The sequence below is a fragment of the Triticum urartu genome, chromosome 7A (genome assembly GCF_056163025.1).
Source record: "Triticum urartu cultivar PI428250 chromosome 7A, HENAU_Tu73, whole genome shotgun sequence".
Taxonomy (NCBI): domain Eukaryota; kingdom Viridiplantae; phylum Streptophyta; class Magnoliopsida; order Poales; family Poaceae; genus Triticum; species Triticum urartu.
In genome coordinates, this window is record NC_141879.1 from 84,251,372 (window position 1) to 84,264,338 (window position 12,967).

General features: G+C 42.3%; 1 protein-coding gene and 1 pseudogene across 2 annotated transcripts; both read left to right on the top strand.

Annotated features, from left to right (window-relative positions):
* The first annotated feature begins 533 nt into the window (after positions 1–533).
* Positions 534–1,923, top strand: LOC147958062 (uncharacterized; annotated as a pseudogene).
* Positions 1,912–9,484, top strand: LOC125519926 (very-long-chain aldehyde decarbonylase GL1-7). Of its 2 annotated transcripts, XM_048684701.2 has the most exons (10): positions 1,914–2,387; positions 3,402–3,625; positions 3,747–3,979; positions 5,188–5,407; positions 5,592–5,973; positions 6,050–6,157; positions 7,957–8,157; positions 8,270–8,368; positions 8,678–8,848; positions 9,026–9,484. In XM_048684701.2, exons 1-10 carry the CDS (start codon positions 2,328–2,330, stop codon positions 9,176–9,178), a joined length of 1,851 nt encoding a protein of 616 aa, XP_048540658.1. In that variant the 5' UTR covers positions 1,914–2,327; the 3' UTR covers positions 9,179–9,484. The 2 variants fall into 2 exon arrangements, 1 of the variants encoding a protein (XP_048540658.1); XR_007288378.2 differs by lacking the exon at positions 9,026–9,484 and having other exon boundaries at positions 1,912–2,387; positions 8,270–8,438; positions 8,678–8,726.
* The last annotated feature ends 3,483 nt before the right edge of the window (positions 9,485–12,967 follow it).

Consider the following 12,967-nt stretch of genomic DNA (forward strand, 5'->3'; position numbering starts at 1 on the left):
AAAAAGTTACCAGTGACACACCTGTAGCAATAGTAATGGCGCACTACAAGGTGCACCACTGTTACCTGCAATACTAATGGCGCATCAGAGGTGTGCCATTAGGATTTGTTACTAGTGGCGTGGTAATAATGACGCACCTATAGTGCGCCATTAATAGCCAAAATAGATGCGCCACTAACAACCTTTTTTTTCTAGTAGTGAACGTCGCGTTTTCAATACATCAAGCTTGACAACACCATTGTCTCCATGCAAAAGCTAGTTCTGGAGCTTTTAGAAAACTCGGTCATACTTATCGATGATTTAGTTAGATAACCCAAACTTGTTCTTTGAGAGTTACAAACGAAATCACGTTTATGTAAATCTTGTTACCTACAATCTCTCAATCCAAACATCCTCTAAAGATGCAATCTCACAAAATCACATAATTTGTTTTCCTACATTCCAACTCTTACAAATTATCACATAAAATGGGTCTCATTTATTTTCGTATAGAACAATTATATGCACTTATACTTTCTAAACTTTGTACACGCATGGGGTGCTGAGTAGTAAACCAAATCGGAGATAAAAACATTCACTTAAGTAACACAAATGCCACTAGCATAGCAACAATATATTTTATGTGATCAGAGAACCAAACGAGATATGGAAAAGATGAAGCATAACTCTATGCCCCCGCGCCGTCTCGGCGGCTGAGGCGACACGGGCGGATCCCAGCCCGCGCCGCCAGGCCGCCCTCCCGCCCCCCTTCCTCCCCTCGCCGCCGCCGGAGGAGGCCGCCGGGCTAAGCCCGGGCGGCGGACGGCGGCGGCGGGGTCGGCTTCCTCTCACCAGGCCACGGGATCTCGGGGCGGGGAGGCTCGATCCCCTTTCTGCGTCGAGTGTTGGATCCGTTCGAGGGCTTCGCCTGCGTCGTCGGTGGACCTCCGGGCTTCTTCTCCGACGGGACGGCTCCCTGGCAGCGGCTCTCGCGGGTGGCGGTCGCGGTCTGCGTCGTGGACGAGCGACTGGTCTTCGGCCAGCTGCTCCTCTCCGGCGGTCGGGGCGGGCTCGGCCCCCTCGCCTGCCTTGTGGGGCGCGTCCCTGGTCGGGCCGGCGGCGTGCTGGACTCGGGTGGCTCCTGCTCAGCACTGCGTTGGTGGGATGCCGGATCGGCCCGATCTGGCCCGTCTGCATCTTCTTGACCGGCGGGGAGGTGAAGTGCTTGGTGGCTCTCTGGTGCTGCTGACGCGGTGGCACTGCGAGAGGTGGGCGGGTCAGCGAAGGTGCAGTGCGTGAGGGTGTTGGTGGTGTTTGGGATACTCCGGGCGAAAGCTTGGCTGGTCTTGCCGGCCGGCGGCGTCGACGTCTGTGGACGCCGTTTAACCTCCTTGGAGGCGTCGTTGTGGAGTCCGGCATCCTCTTACACCCTCGGATCTTGCTCTTCGGGTGAAAGCCTAAGGCCCGGTTGGGTCGGGCGACGGCGTCGACATCGCCGCTTCCCTCTTTGGGGTGTCGCCTTGAAGAGCTTCGGATCCCGGTTGCGTGCTTCATGGGCTGGACGCTCGCGGCATTGTGGTCGGCAGGTGCCCGTCTGGCAATGCGGATGTTGCGCAGCTTCCTGTTTGTGGCAACGATGGCGGCTTCGGGCGGAGTCAGGTTTGCTGATGGTTCTTGATAGTCGGTCTCTTCCGGCGTGTTCGAGGAGTCGCCGCTCTGGCGCTGGCTCGGCGCAAGCCCAACGCTTTCTCCTGCAATGCTCGTCGACAGAGTCGGAGCTGCCTGGTCACCGGCGCGTGTGGTTGACTGTTTGGCATCGGCCGGCGCAAGCCTCAACGCTTCCCCTCGGCGGCGTGTGTGCATTCTTGTGTGGATTGCCAGGTCGCCCTGTGTGCCTTGTTTCTGCAGGCCAGTTGTGACGGTTTTCGTCCGGTTTTCCGTTTATCAACCGGGCAATTCTCTTTAAGCTTATTTAATGAATCGGGCCCTAAGGGACCGCGTTTCAAAAAAAATGTCGTAAAAAGCATGTTTTTGATGATTTGGATTTGAGTACTTCTGTCCAGAGTGTACCCTGGAAGGTCAAGCCACTGAAAAATACAGTTGGGGAAGTGGATACTGTGAATAAATGAAGACTGGTAATGGAAAAGCAAACACGCATGGGCACATGAAAAAAAAGGAGTGCACATGGAAAATAAGTCTTCTTACCAGAATATTGTGAAACCGTATTGTAATATCCAGCCATCCATGCATATATAAATTCAACCGGAGCTTGAAGTTCTTACCAGAGCTTGCTTGCTGAAGTAGCTGCTTACCTTGGAAGAGAGAAAATTCATCGCTCATCCATCACCATGGCAACACGGCCCGGCCCTTTGACCGAATGGCCATGGCATTGGATGGGCAGCTTCAAGGTATGTTATATTTTGTCTCTCTGATATTAGTTGTGGGTTCCAAAAGGTAGGACGTGACGTTTTATTTTATCTATCTAAATTCATGTTCATATATTGAGTAACATCCTCTCTCTCTCTCTCTCTCTCTAGAATATATATCCTTCAGAAAAGGCAACATTAAATTAAAGAAAGTTTTATATGCATCGTAATGGCAAGTGGAACCGGAATTACATGAAGAGTTGCATGTTGCAGTGAACACTTGTGTTATCAATTAATTATAATTACCTGTATTTAAAGTTGCAAATAGAGTATTAAATTCTAGCATAAGCGTTCCAGTCTCATCTTGCCAATTCACCGAGTACTTTTCAGTTTTCACATGTTCCAGAAATGTTGCTTCAAGAAAACGATGGAAGTAAACAGTAGTACTCCCTCCGATCTAAAATAAGTGTCGTGGTTTTAGTTCAAATTTCTATTTATTTTTTATTTTTTATGAGGTACTCCCTCAGTGCCAAAATGTAAGACGGTATTTGAGTCTCAATCTAAAAAAAAAAAGCATTACATTTTGATACAGAGGAAGTACCATTCTATTTTGTACTGACTCATTTTAGAAAACACAAGAAATAGAGATAGAGAGGAAAGGGACCTTTGACAAATTCCTTGCTTCTTTGCACTGTGGACAGCAACCTGAATACAATAACATATGTGCCTGTAAAATCTCTGATAGCAGCAATCAAATCATACCGATGCATGTATTGCTGGGCAGCTCAAGTCCTTCTCATGAAACCTTGAACTGTCTTTGTTCCTTGGCCTTGCGATCCTGATATGAATTGCCTGCAGTAGCTTTATTTTTCAAGTAGAATGACATACACAAACCTCCTTTTCACTTCAAAACCAAGACGTTTGCAAACTTAAAGCCACGGCAACTTCCAAACGGTCACAGATCTAATTGCCACATGCTATATGCCGCTGATTAACTCCCAATTTCCCATTCATCAATGTCACATGATATTCTAACCATGCACCGCACATATGTAGTACCTGGTCTTGGCGCCCGCGGCGTTGCACACTGCGCACAGTGTGGGCACCAAGGGGTGGGGAGACATGAACCTAGTATACGCCGCCATGTTACCAGCTCTGCTTCTGAGGTTGTTCCACAACCAGATCTGGATCAGCTTGTCTCGCCACCAGACCGCACGGAGGAAGCACATCATTGTTGACCGCAGCCTTGAATTCGACCAGGTCGACCGGGAGAGATCCTGGTAAGTGATATATATTCACAGCCTGCTATATATTCACTTCTATCACACTCAAATTACCTGAAATCTAAAAGATGATATGTTCCGTGTAATGCTAATAAGTTATCCTTACCATTATGTACAGGGATGACCAGGCCATCCTTGCTACGCTGTTTTTCTACGTGGCCTATGCGGCCATCCCGAGTGTCAGACTCATGCCAATGTGGGAAGCAAAGGGAGCTATCATCATGGCGTTGCTTCACGTAGGACCTGTTGAGTTTATCTACTACTGGTTCCACAGGGCGCTACACCACCATTTCCTCTACTCCCGCTACCACTCCCACCACCATGCCTCCATCGTCACAGAGCCTATAACAGGTAAGTAACCTCATTCAGAGATGAGAGGGTTAATACAACAATGCATAACGCCACCAACTTATTCACAAACAAGGATCGCACCAAAAAATCATTTCATTACTAGTGGCATTAAGTTCACAAGTGTCTAGATTATGCTTGCTTCGGGTAAAAAAAATCATTGTGTTAAGTTCACAAAAAAGGATCGCACAAAAAAATCATTTCATTACTAGTGGCATTAACTTCACAAGTGTCTAGATTATACTTGCTTCGGGTTGAGTTCACAAGTGTCTAGATTTCTAAATATTGTACACAATACAGATTCACCTTTAAGATTTAAACTGTGCTCAGAAGAAACAAAAAATGCGAAAAAAAAGGAAAAGAAAGAGTCGAACTATGTCATGAATGAAATACGGCAACACTAAAAATCCACGATATATGCATGTTGCATGGTACAGAGACTCTTATGTGGCTAAAACAATTTGGATGACGTGGAAGCACACTTGTACAGAAAATAGCAATTAATGACTTGTAGTGTAGTTTGTCTGTAAAAGATATATAGATATTGCAACCAATTTGTGTTCTAAAACTGCCAAAACCCACTAGACTTTTTTTTACAGAAATGCTAAAAATATGATGTCAGATTTTTACGCATGGGAAATTAAACATTTTTTTATGTCGAATTACTGTATTGCAAGCATAGCTAGCTATTCCCTTCAGCGAGCATGGCAAATCCTGGAAAAAAACTGAACATGCCAGGAGTTGCCATGCTTGCTGAAGGAAATTGCCAGGCTCGTGTCACGTAATTTGCCATAAAAACGTTCAATTTGGCATGTTTAAAAACTGACACCAGACCTTTTTAAGATAATAACCACTAGATATAAATGACATCTGAAAGCATCTGTACATGCATCAAAGTCTCGTTGGTTGGAGTTACAATATCCATTCTGATCCCAGGAGTATAAGAAATTCAAAGCATAGATATGTCCAAAATAAAAAATAGAAGAATCAGGATAACATTCTGAGACCAAAAATACTATTCAGAAATGAGGTGTTTACCATCTTGGTCCTTCCAAAAATAATCTAGTTCAGATTTCTCTACATGTTCTATTGCTTAACAAATCTCTAAGTGATTGCTGCGTTAACAATTAGTGTTGTGTTTTGCATAAAGCATCTTGATTTGGTATATATGAAGCTTTAAATCTAATGAAATTTTACCATATGATTGGCAGCTGTCATCCATCCATTTGTTGAAACCTTAGCTTACTTCCTGTTATTTTCGATCCCCATGCTGATACCAATTTATATGGGATATGGTTCTGTCTTGGGTGTTGTCCTATACCTGGCTTACAACGACTTCATAAATAATATGGGACACTGCAATTTTGAGATGCTCCCAAAGTGGATCTTCCAACGTTTCCCTCCTCTCAAGTATCTCATGTACACTCCATCGTAAGTATAGCATTTTAAGTTCAACCTTGCAATCATGTTAGTGATGAGACTTTAGGTCCATTATGTTCTTACTCAAATTTTACCAGTGGATACTGCAAACATGAACACATATTTGAAATCTTTAACATAGCTTCAAAAAACCACAAACCAAATTATTCAAAGGTATTTTCCATTTTCCCCATAGGTATCATTCTCTCCATCATACAAAGTTTCGTACAAACTACTCGTTGGCTATGCCAATCTATGACTACATATTCAACACCATGGACAAGTCAACTGACGAGCTGTATGAGAGAACACTGATTGGAACAGAGGAAACACCAGATGTTGTTCACTTGACGCATATGACCACCTTGCAATCGATTTATCATCTAAGGGTTGGGATTGCATCTATAGCCTCTCGGCCTTCAGATAACCATGTATGGTATATGTGGATGATATGGCCAATGGCATGGCTATCAATGGTACTGGCATGGGTTTATGGATCATCTGCGTTTATCGTCGAAAGTCTCAAGCTGAAGAAGATCATGATGCAAACATGGGTGATACCAAGATACAACTTCCAGGTAATGGATTTTCCACGTTACATGAATCCTATACCTTCATAGTGTTGCAAACTGATAGGATTTTCTCCATCTGCAGTACAGCCTGACTAGGGAGAGGGAATCCATCAACAGGTTAATTGAGCAGGCAATATCAGATGCGGATGGAAGAGGGGTCAAAGTGCTCAGTCTTGGACTTTTCAATCAGGCATGTTGACAAAACTTTTCTTTCTTAACTACCACCTTTTTCACTTTGAGTGAGATTTTGATGAATTTCACTGAATAACAATAATTTTAGTAGACACAAAAATCTTTACATTTCAATCAAAATATTTCAGTCATTTCAGTTATACACAAGAATACAAATATTTTAAAAATATTCAGTTTTTTTAATTTCGAGCGAACATCTCGGTTCTTTGGCCGAAATACTAACCGATATCATTGAAATTCAGTAATTCTGGTAGGTGCTGAAATATTTCTCAAAGAGAAGTTGAAACCACGTGCTAAACTCACTCTTCATACATTCTTCCACGTGACACCTAACTTCTGATCGGCAGCGGCGGAGCCAGCGTATAATTGTTGGGTTCAGCTGAACCCAACGACTTTTGTCCGCTATGTATAGATGTACAGATATTTAATAGCGTGAACGCATTAAGAAATCAAACCTGGCCCCATTAGAAGGCCCGAAAGCCCACAAGCTAATTGTCTCCGTGCCCACAGCCCAAACCTGCGTTACTCTTTTTTTGAGGAATTGAACTGCGTGACTTATTCTCTCATATACGAGATGTACTAGTTTCCCTAAAAACGAGAGGTATTAGTGCATGAAAGCCGAACGCCCTTAATTTTTCCGATTCCCTTCCCAACTAGGCTATCTCGTCTTCCCTAAAAAACTCGGCTCTCTCCTCTCATCTCTCGGAAGCAGCGGCAAGTAGATAATTGCAGATCAACGATGCATCTTGCCAGGAATTGTAGCTCGAATCTGAGGTACTGAGATTACAATGCCACATCTCGGAGTACTCCCTCTTGCGCATTTTCAATCTAGCCGGCCTTGGACGGTAATGATTTTTATTTTTTGCCCTAGTTTTCTATTGTTTCTTTATATGATTTTTTAGTGATCTAGGCGATAGAAGGGTATTTTGCAAAGAGAAAATCGATCACTAGATTCAAATAATGATGTAGGCTTGTCATGATTGCCCGTCACACTTTGGCAAAGTGCACCAAATTTACTGCAAGTGGTGTCCCGAAGCCATCTAAGGCTGGTCATAGTGGGGAGTAACAAGTTACTACCATCATAATGCAAAGTAACATAATAGTAGTATCATATATGGCTTCATTTATTAGCTCGTAGACTCATGTTGTCTTGGAAAACGATATGTTACAGTAACATATTATGTTACCACCTCTCATTAATTACTTGCCACATAAGCAGAATTTTCTCGAAGTGCGCTATATTACTAGCTAAGTTACTCCCACTATGACTAGCCTAAACACAGAGAAATGAATTCAGACGAGTCACCTTATGATCTGGATATGATAGGAAGAAAATTTCAAACACAGAGAAATCAAGTTACAAAGTTATTCCAGTACCACTTTTTATAATAGGTAAACAAGTGATTTTATAATTTATCCAACAGGTATATCATACCCTCTTCTTTTTTTAGTTTAACAGGCGATGTCATATGTCTATTATCTGAGTGTTATATTCTTGTTGTAAGATTGTGTAAAATTAGAGCTTACATTTAGTTAATTCGTATGAATCCTCGTAATGAGTGAACCCAATGGCTAAATTTCCTAGCCCCCCCCCCCCCCCCCCCCCCCCCCCTGCTGATCGGGTCACAAAACATTCAGAAATGTTGGCAAAAAACTATGGAAGGACAACCCTTTGATTAGTCCGACCAGTTTGTGGAACTAATACGGTTTTGACTAGAAGTGCTACAAGAGTCAGATGCACTTTTTGCACACAGATGATTAGTGCAAATATATTAACCCTCACATTCTTGGTCCCAGGAAAGACAACTCAATGGAAGTGGTGAATTATTTACACAAAAATATCCAAAATTGAGAGTTCGACTTGTTGACGGAAGTGGCTTAGCAACAGCAGTTGTTCTCAAGAGCATCCCTTTAGATACAAAGCGGGTGTTTCTCTGTGGAGGCAGTTCTAAGGTAGCACATGCCACAGCTACAGCTTTATGCGAGAGAGGTGTCCAGGTACCTACCTTTCACCTTGCTACTTTGTTGATTTCGTTTAGTAGCTCACTTTTTGTATGAGTTGGTCCCATTTCTTGAAAGAATGACTATAAATATACGCAATTTTGTGTAGGTAATCATGAACCAAAAGAAGGAATATGACATGCTTAAATTGCGAGTTGCAGAGAGCAGCACTGCCTATCTGAAATTCTCCAGTGATGAGATACCTCAGGTAAATTGAAAGTTATACAGAAAAAGGAATGAAAACCCTCAAGAAGCTTTCTAGCTAGGGTGCATATATGGTAAGTGGAGTATATGTAATTAAGTATAACTACTAGAGATATTAGACAATATAGTGAATGCTTATAAAACACCCCGTCTTTTTGTTTTATGGAAAACAGTAGCAAACATTATGCTATAGTGTCATCTACCAGCAAATGACAACGATTAGGCTGTAAACCCATGTAGCTACCATAGTAGGAAGAAAAGAAACACTCTGATAAGCGATATATATTCAATAATTACTTCTTCATTGCTGCAGATCTGGATAGGAGATATCATAAATGATAAGCAACAAATGGGGGCACCAAGAGGAGCAACATTTATTCCTACATCACAGTTTCCCTTTAAGAAGATACGCAAGGATTGCACTTACTTGAGTAACCCTGCAATGAAGATCCCAGAGGCAATGCAGAACGTCCATACCTGTGAGGTGCTAGCAGTATATATGTTCTCATTGCCTTTTTGCGACAATAGATGATCTCATTGCCTGATTATGTAAATTTTGTGATAGCGAAATAGGACATTTGACATACACAGATTCTTATCCAAGATTAGAATAGATAATCTGATAGACACTAATATGTGTTGCTACTCCCTTTATGAATAGAATTGGCTTCCAAGAAGGGTTATGAGCGCATGGCGCATTGCTGGAATGGTACATGCACTAGAAGGTTGGGGCATCCATGAGTGTGGAGATGATATGATGGACATCGAGCAAGTTTGGTCGGCAGCTATTAAGCATGGATTCATTCCTCTATAAAAATCTGGATTCTTCTGAATCCTCCCATATATGTTACACAATAATGATGAGCTGCAGTGTTATGGGGTGTCAGATATGCTTATTGGCTTAGTAGCTTCAATGGGCAGACATGTATTTGGGTAGAAAGCCCTAAAGATGGCATCGATAGCAAAAACTAATGAGTACATGAAATGTATGAATCGCCAACTCACAGAAACTCATTAAAGCATGTTACCCATTATCAGTGACATTCAGTTTGAACTGTAAATGGCCATGGAATAAGACAATTCAAAGAGAGATCCAACACACTTCGGGTTTTTTCTATCAGCATTGGTCTTTCTTCTGGATTTGGGTAGTAAGAAGTAATTTTATTGCCCCACGCCCAAACCTCCTGGATACCACAAAATTGTAAACCTTGTTGGGCATTGGTGTTGTCGTAATCGATTCTGCAAGATTGAAAGAGTAGCTAGTCGAGATCAATGTTTTAAATAGCGGGCTATGAAAAATAGTGACGAGCCTCCAAATCAGCTAAAGCGGGCTATTTGTGAAGACGACCATTTAGCGGCACCTTGCTGAAAAGGCTATAGCGGACTATAGCAGAGCTATAGCTGGCTATTTAAAACTATGATCGAGATTAGACACTACTGGAAAAATCAACTACCCCTACCAGTTTCGCTGGAAGAGGTCCCCAACTCCGATCTAGAACGTTCGACTCAGATCGAGGTTCGAATTAGTTCAGTTCGATCGGAAATCGCTGCCCGATTCACCGAACTCAAATCAATCTCAAGTTTTCTCCCCATTTCTGGATTTCAATTGTACCCAAAAAATGGAATCCATGCATCATCTATTACAGGCTAGACGCTGTTGCAGCTATCCTCGATTGCCAAGGCTGCTCACATGACGACGGCGGTGGGGACATGGTTACCTGAGCATCGCAGCTCCTGTTGTGCTTGTGCATCGTCTATACATGCCTGGAGGCTCCTCTCCTGCTTCCACCAGGGCACGAGCACCACGCGAGTGAGCAGGCAGGGATGGGTTGTGCAATAAGGTCGAGACGAACTGGCATAAGAATGGAGGAAAATTGTTTTTTTTAACATGGTACAATTAAAGTCGCTCACATACACAAGAATCTAGTCACCCCTATGAACACATACACACACATCCTAAACCTACGAGCATCTTCGAGAGACCGAGTCAGCATAGCATCTTGAGATTTTACTAAGTCACCATCGGCGCCTCGCAGTTGATGGAACATCTTCTCCAGCTGAACGGACATCGCCGGAAGCCTGAAATAAATTCAGAAATAATACAAGCACCAATGTCAAATCTTAGATTTAAACTCTGATGAAATGAGGATATCATTGTCCTTCTAACCATCCAACACAGGTTGATTTGAAATGGAGGAAAGATGTTGTGCTGGAAGCGAGGTAGAAGAAGATGTGTGTGAGACCGTGTGTGGCGGCTGGCATCAAAGGACTGGCTAAGATGTCTGGACGAGAAGAGAGCAACTAGCTAATGATCGCTCCTTCGAGAACCTCCCAACAATCACTTGGGGCTGGGCTGAGAGCACGCCAGCCGCCATGTGTTGCGCTATCAGGGTTTCCTCCGAAATTTATTTTTTTATTTTATTTTTGGCATGCGTTTCTGTCTTTCGAGACGGTTTTTGGGGTTTTTGTTGCCTTTTTGTTTTTCACCAGCCTTTCTTAGATTTTGGATGAAAAAAGTTGAAATATTTTTTTGCGAGAAAACACGTTTTCCTATATTGTCCTTTCGCAAGAGGCATGATTTTGCTTTCGCGAGAGGCACGGTCGTGCCTCTCAGAAATGGGAAAAAATGTGAGGCACGGTTTTGCTGTCGCGAGAGGCGTGCCTCTCGGAAACGAAAGAAACGAAAGGAACGGTTTTGCTTTCGCAAGAGGCATGGGAAAAAATATGTTTTTTTCCGCAAGAGGCACGATATTGCTTCTGGGAGAGGCACGATTTTGCTTTCATGAGGGGCACAACCGTGCCTCTCAAAAACAGAAAAAACGTGTTTTCTTTTTCTTTTCCTTCCGCGAGAGGCACGGTTTTGCTTCCGCGAGAGGCATGGCTGATATGTCTCCAACGTATCTATTTTTTTATTATTACATGCTATTAGTATTAATCTTGGATGCTTTATATGCAATTATATGTTATTTTATATCATTTTCTGATATTAACCTGTTAACCCAGTGCCTAGTGCCAGTTGTTGTTTTGCCTGTTTTTTGGTAATCCTGGAAATCAGTACAAAATGGAGTCCAAATTCTACGAAATTTTTTGACGATTTTTTCTGGACAAAAGAGACCCTAGAAGCTTCGGGAGGAGACCAGAAGAAAACCGAGGAGACGGCAAAGATACAGGGGGCGCCCTGTTACCTTGTGGGCCCATCAAGACTCCGTCTGACCTAATTCCACCTCTATAAATTCTCTAAAATCGGGAGACCAAAAGAGAGCCACCCAAAACACTTTTTCTGTCGCCGCAAGTTTCTGTTCTCCCATGATACCATATGGAGGCCTTTTTGGTACTTTGTGTAGGAGAGGGAATCGATCACGGAGGGCTTCTACATTATCCTTGTTGCCATTGTGATGATGCCTGAGTAGTTCACCATAGACATATATACGGGTCCATAGCTAGTAGCTAGATGGCTTTCTCTCTCTCCGATGTTCTTGGAGTTCTATCCTCCTCGATGTTCTTGGAGTTCTATCCGATGCAATCTTCTTTTGCGGTTTGTTTGTTGCGATCCAATGAATTCTGGGTTTATTAATCTGAATATTTATGAGAAGTAATGGAGTCTTTTCTGAACTATATTATGCATGATTGTTGTGGCTATGTATTTCTCTCCAATCTATATGTTTTGTTTGGCCAACTAGATTGATTTATCTTCACTGGAAGAGGTGCTTTGTAATGGGTTCAATCTTCGGTGCACTATATCGCAGTGACGGAAGGGGACAAGATACGTATTTGTATATTGTTGCCATTAGGGATAATACGACGGGGTTTATTCATATTGATTAGGTTTACTTTGTCTACACCATGTCATATTGCTTAAGGCGTTACTCTATTTTATACTTAATACCATCGATGCATGCTGCATACCGGTCGATTGGTGGAGTAATAATAGTAGATGCTGGCAAGAGTCAGTCTACTTGTCTCAGACGTGATGCCTATATACATGATCATTGTCTTGAATATCGTCATAACTATTTTCTTTTCTATCAATTGCCCAACAGTAATTTGTTCACCCATCATATGCTATGTGCTCGAGAGAGAAGTCTAGTGAAAACAATGGCCCCCAGGTCTACATTTATCATATATAAAAACTAAAAATTTCTTTGCCACAATTTTCTATTTTCTTTATTTTATCTTTGCAATTTATCTATCTACCACTACAAGATTTAATCATTACAAGTAACAGCCAAGGGGATTGATGATAACCCACAAGTATAGTGGATCACAATAGTTTTCTAGGGTACATTATTCAAACCAAATTTATTGATTCGACACAAGGGGAGCCAAAGAATATTTGTAAGTATTAGCAGTTGAGTTGTCAATTCAACCTCACATGGAGATTAAATTGATAGTTTGATAGTAGTAGTAACAGTAACAGTAGTAGCGGTAACATCAGTAACAATTTTGCAGCAGTTGTAATAGTAGCAGTAGCAATAGTAACTTAGCAAGAACAATATGTGAAAATACGTAGGCATTGGATCGGTGATTACATTGGATAATATTCATCATATAACATTTATAACCTAGGGCGACACAGAACTTGCTCCAATTCATAAATATAATA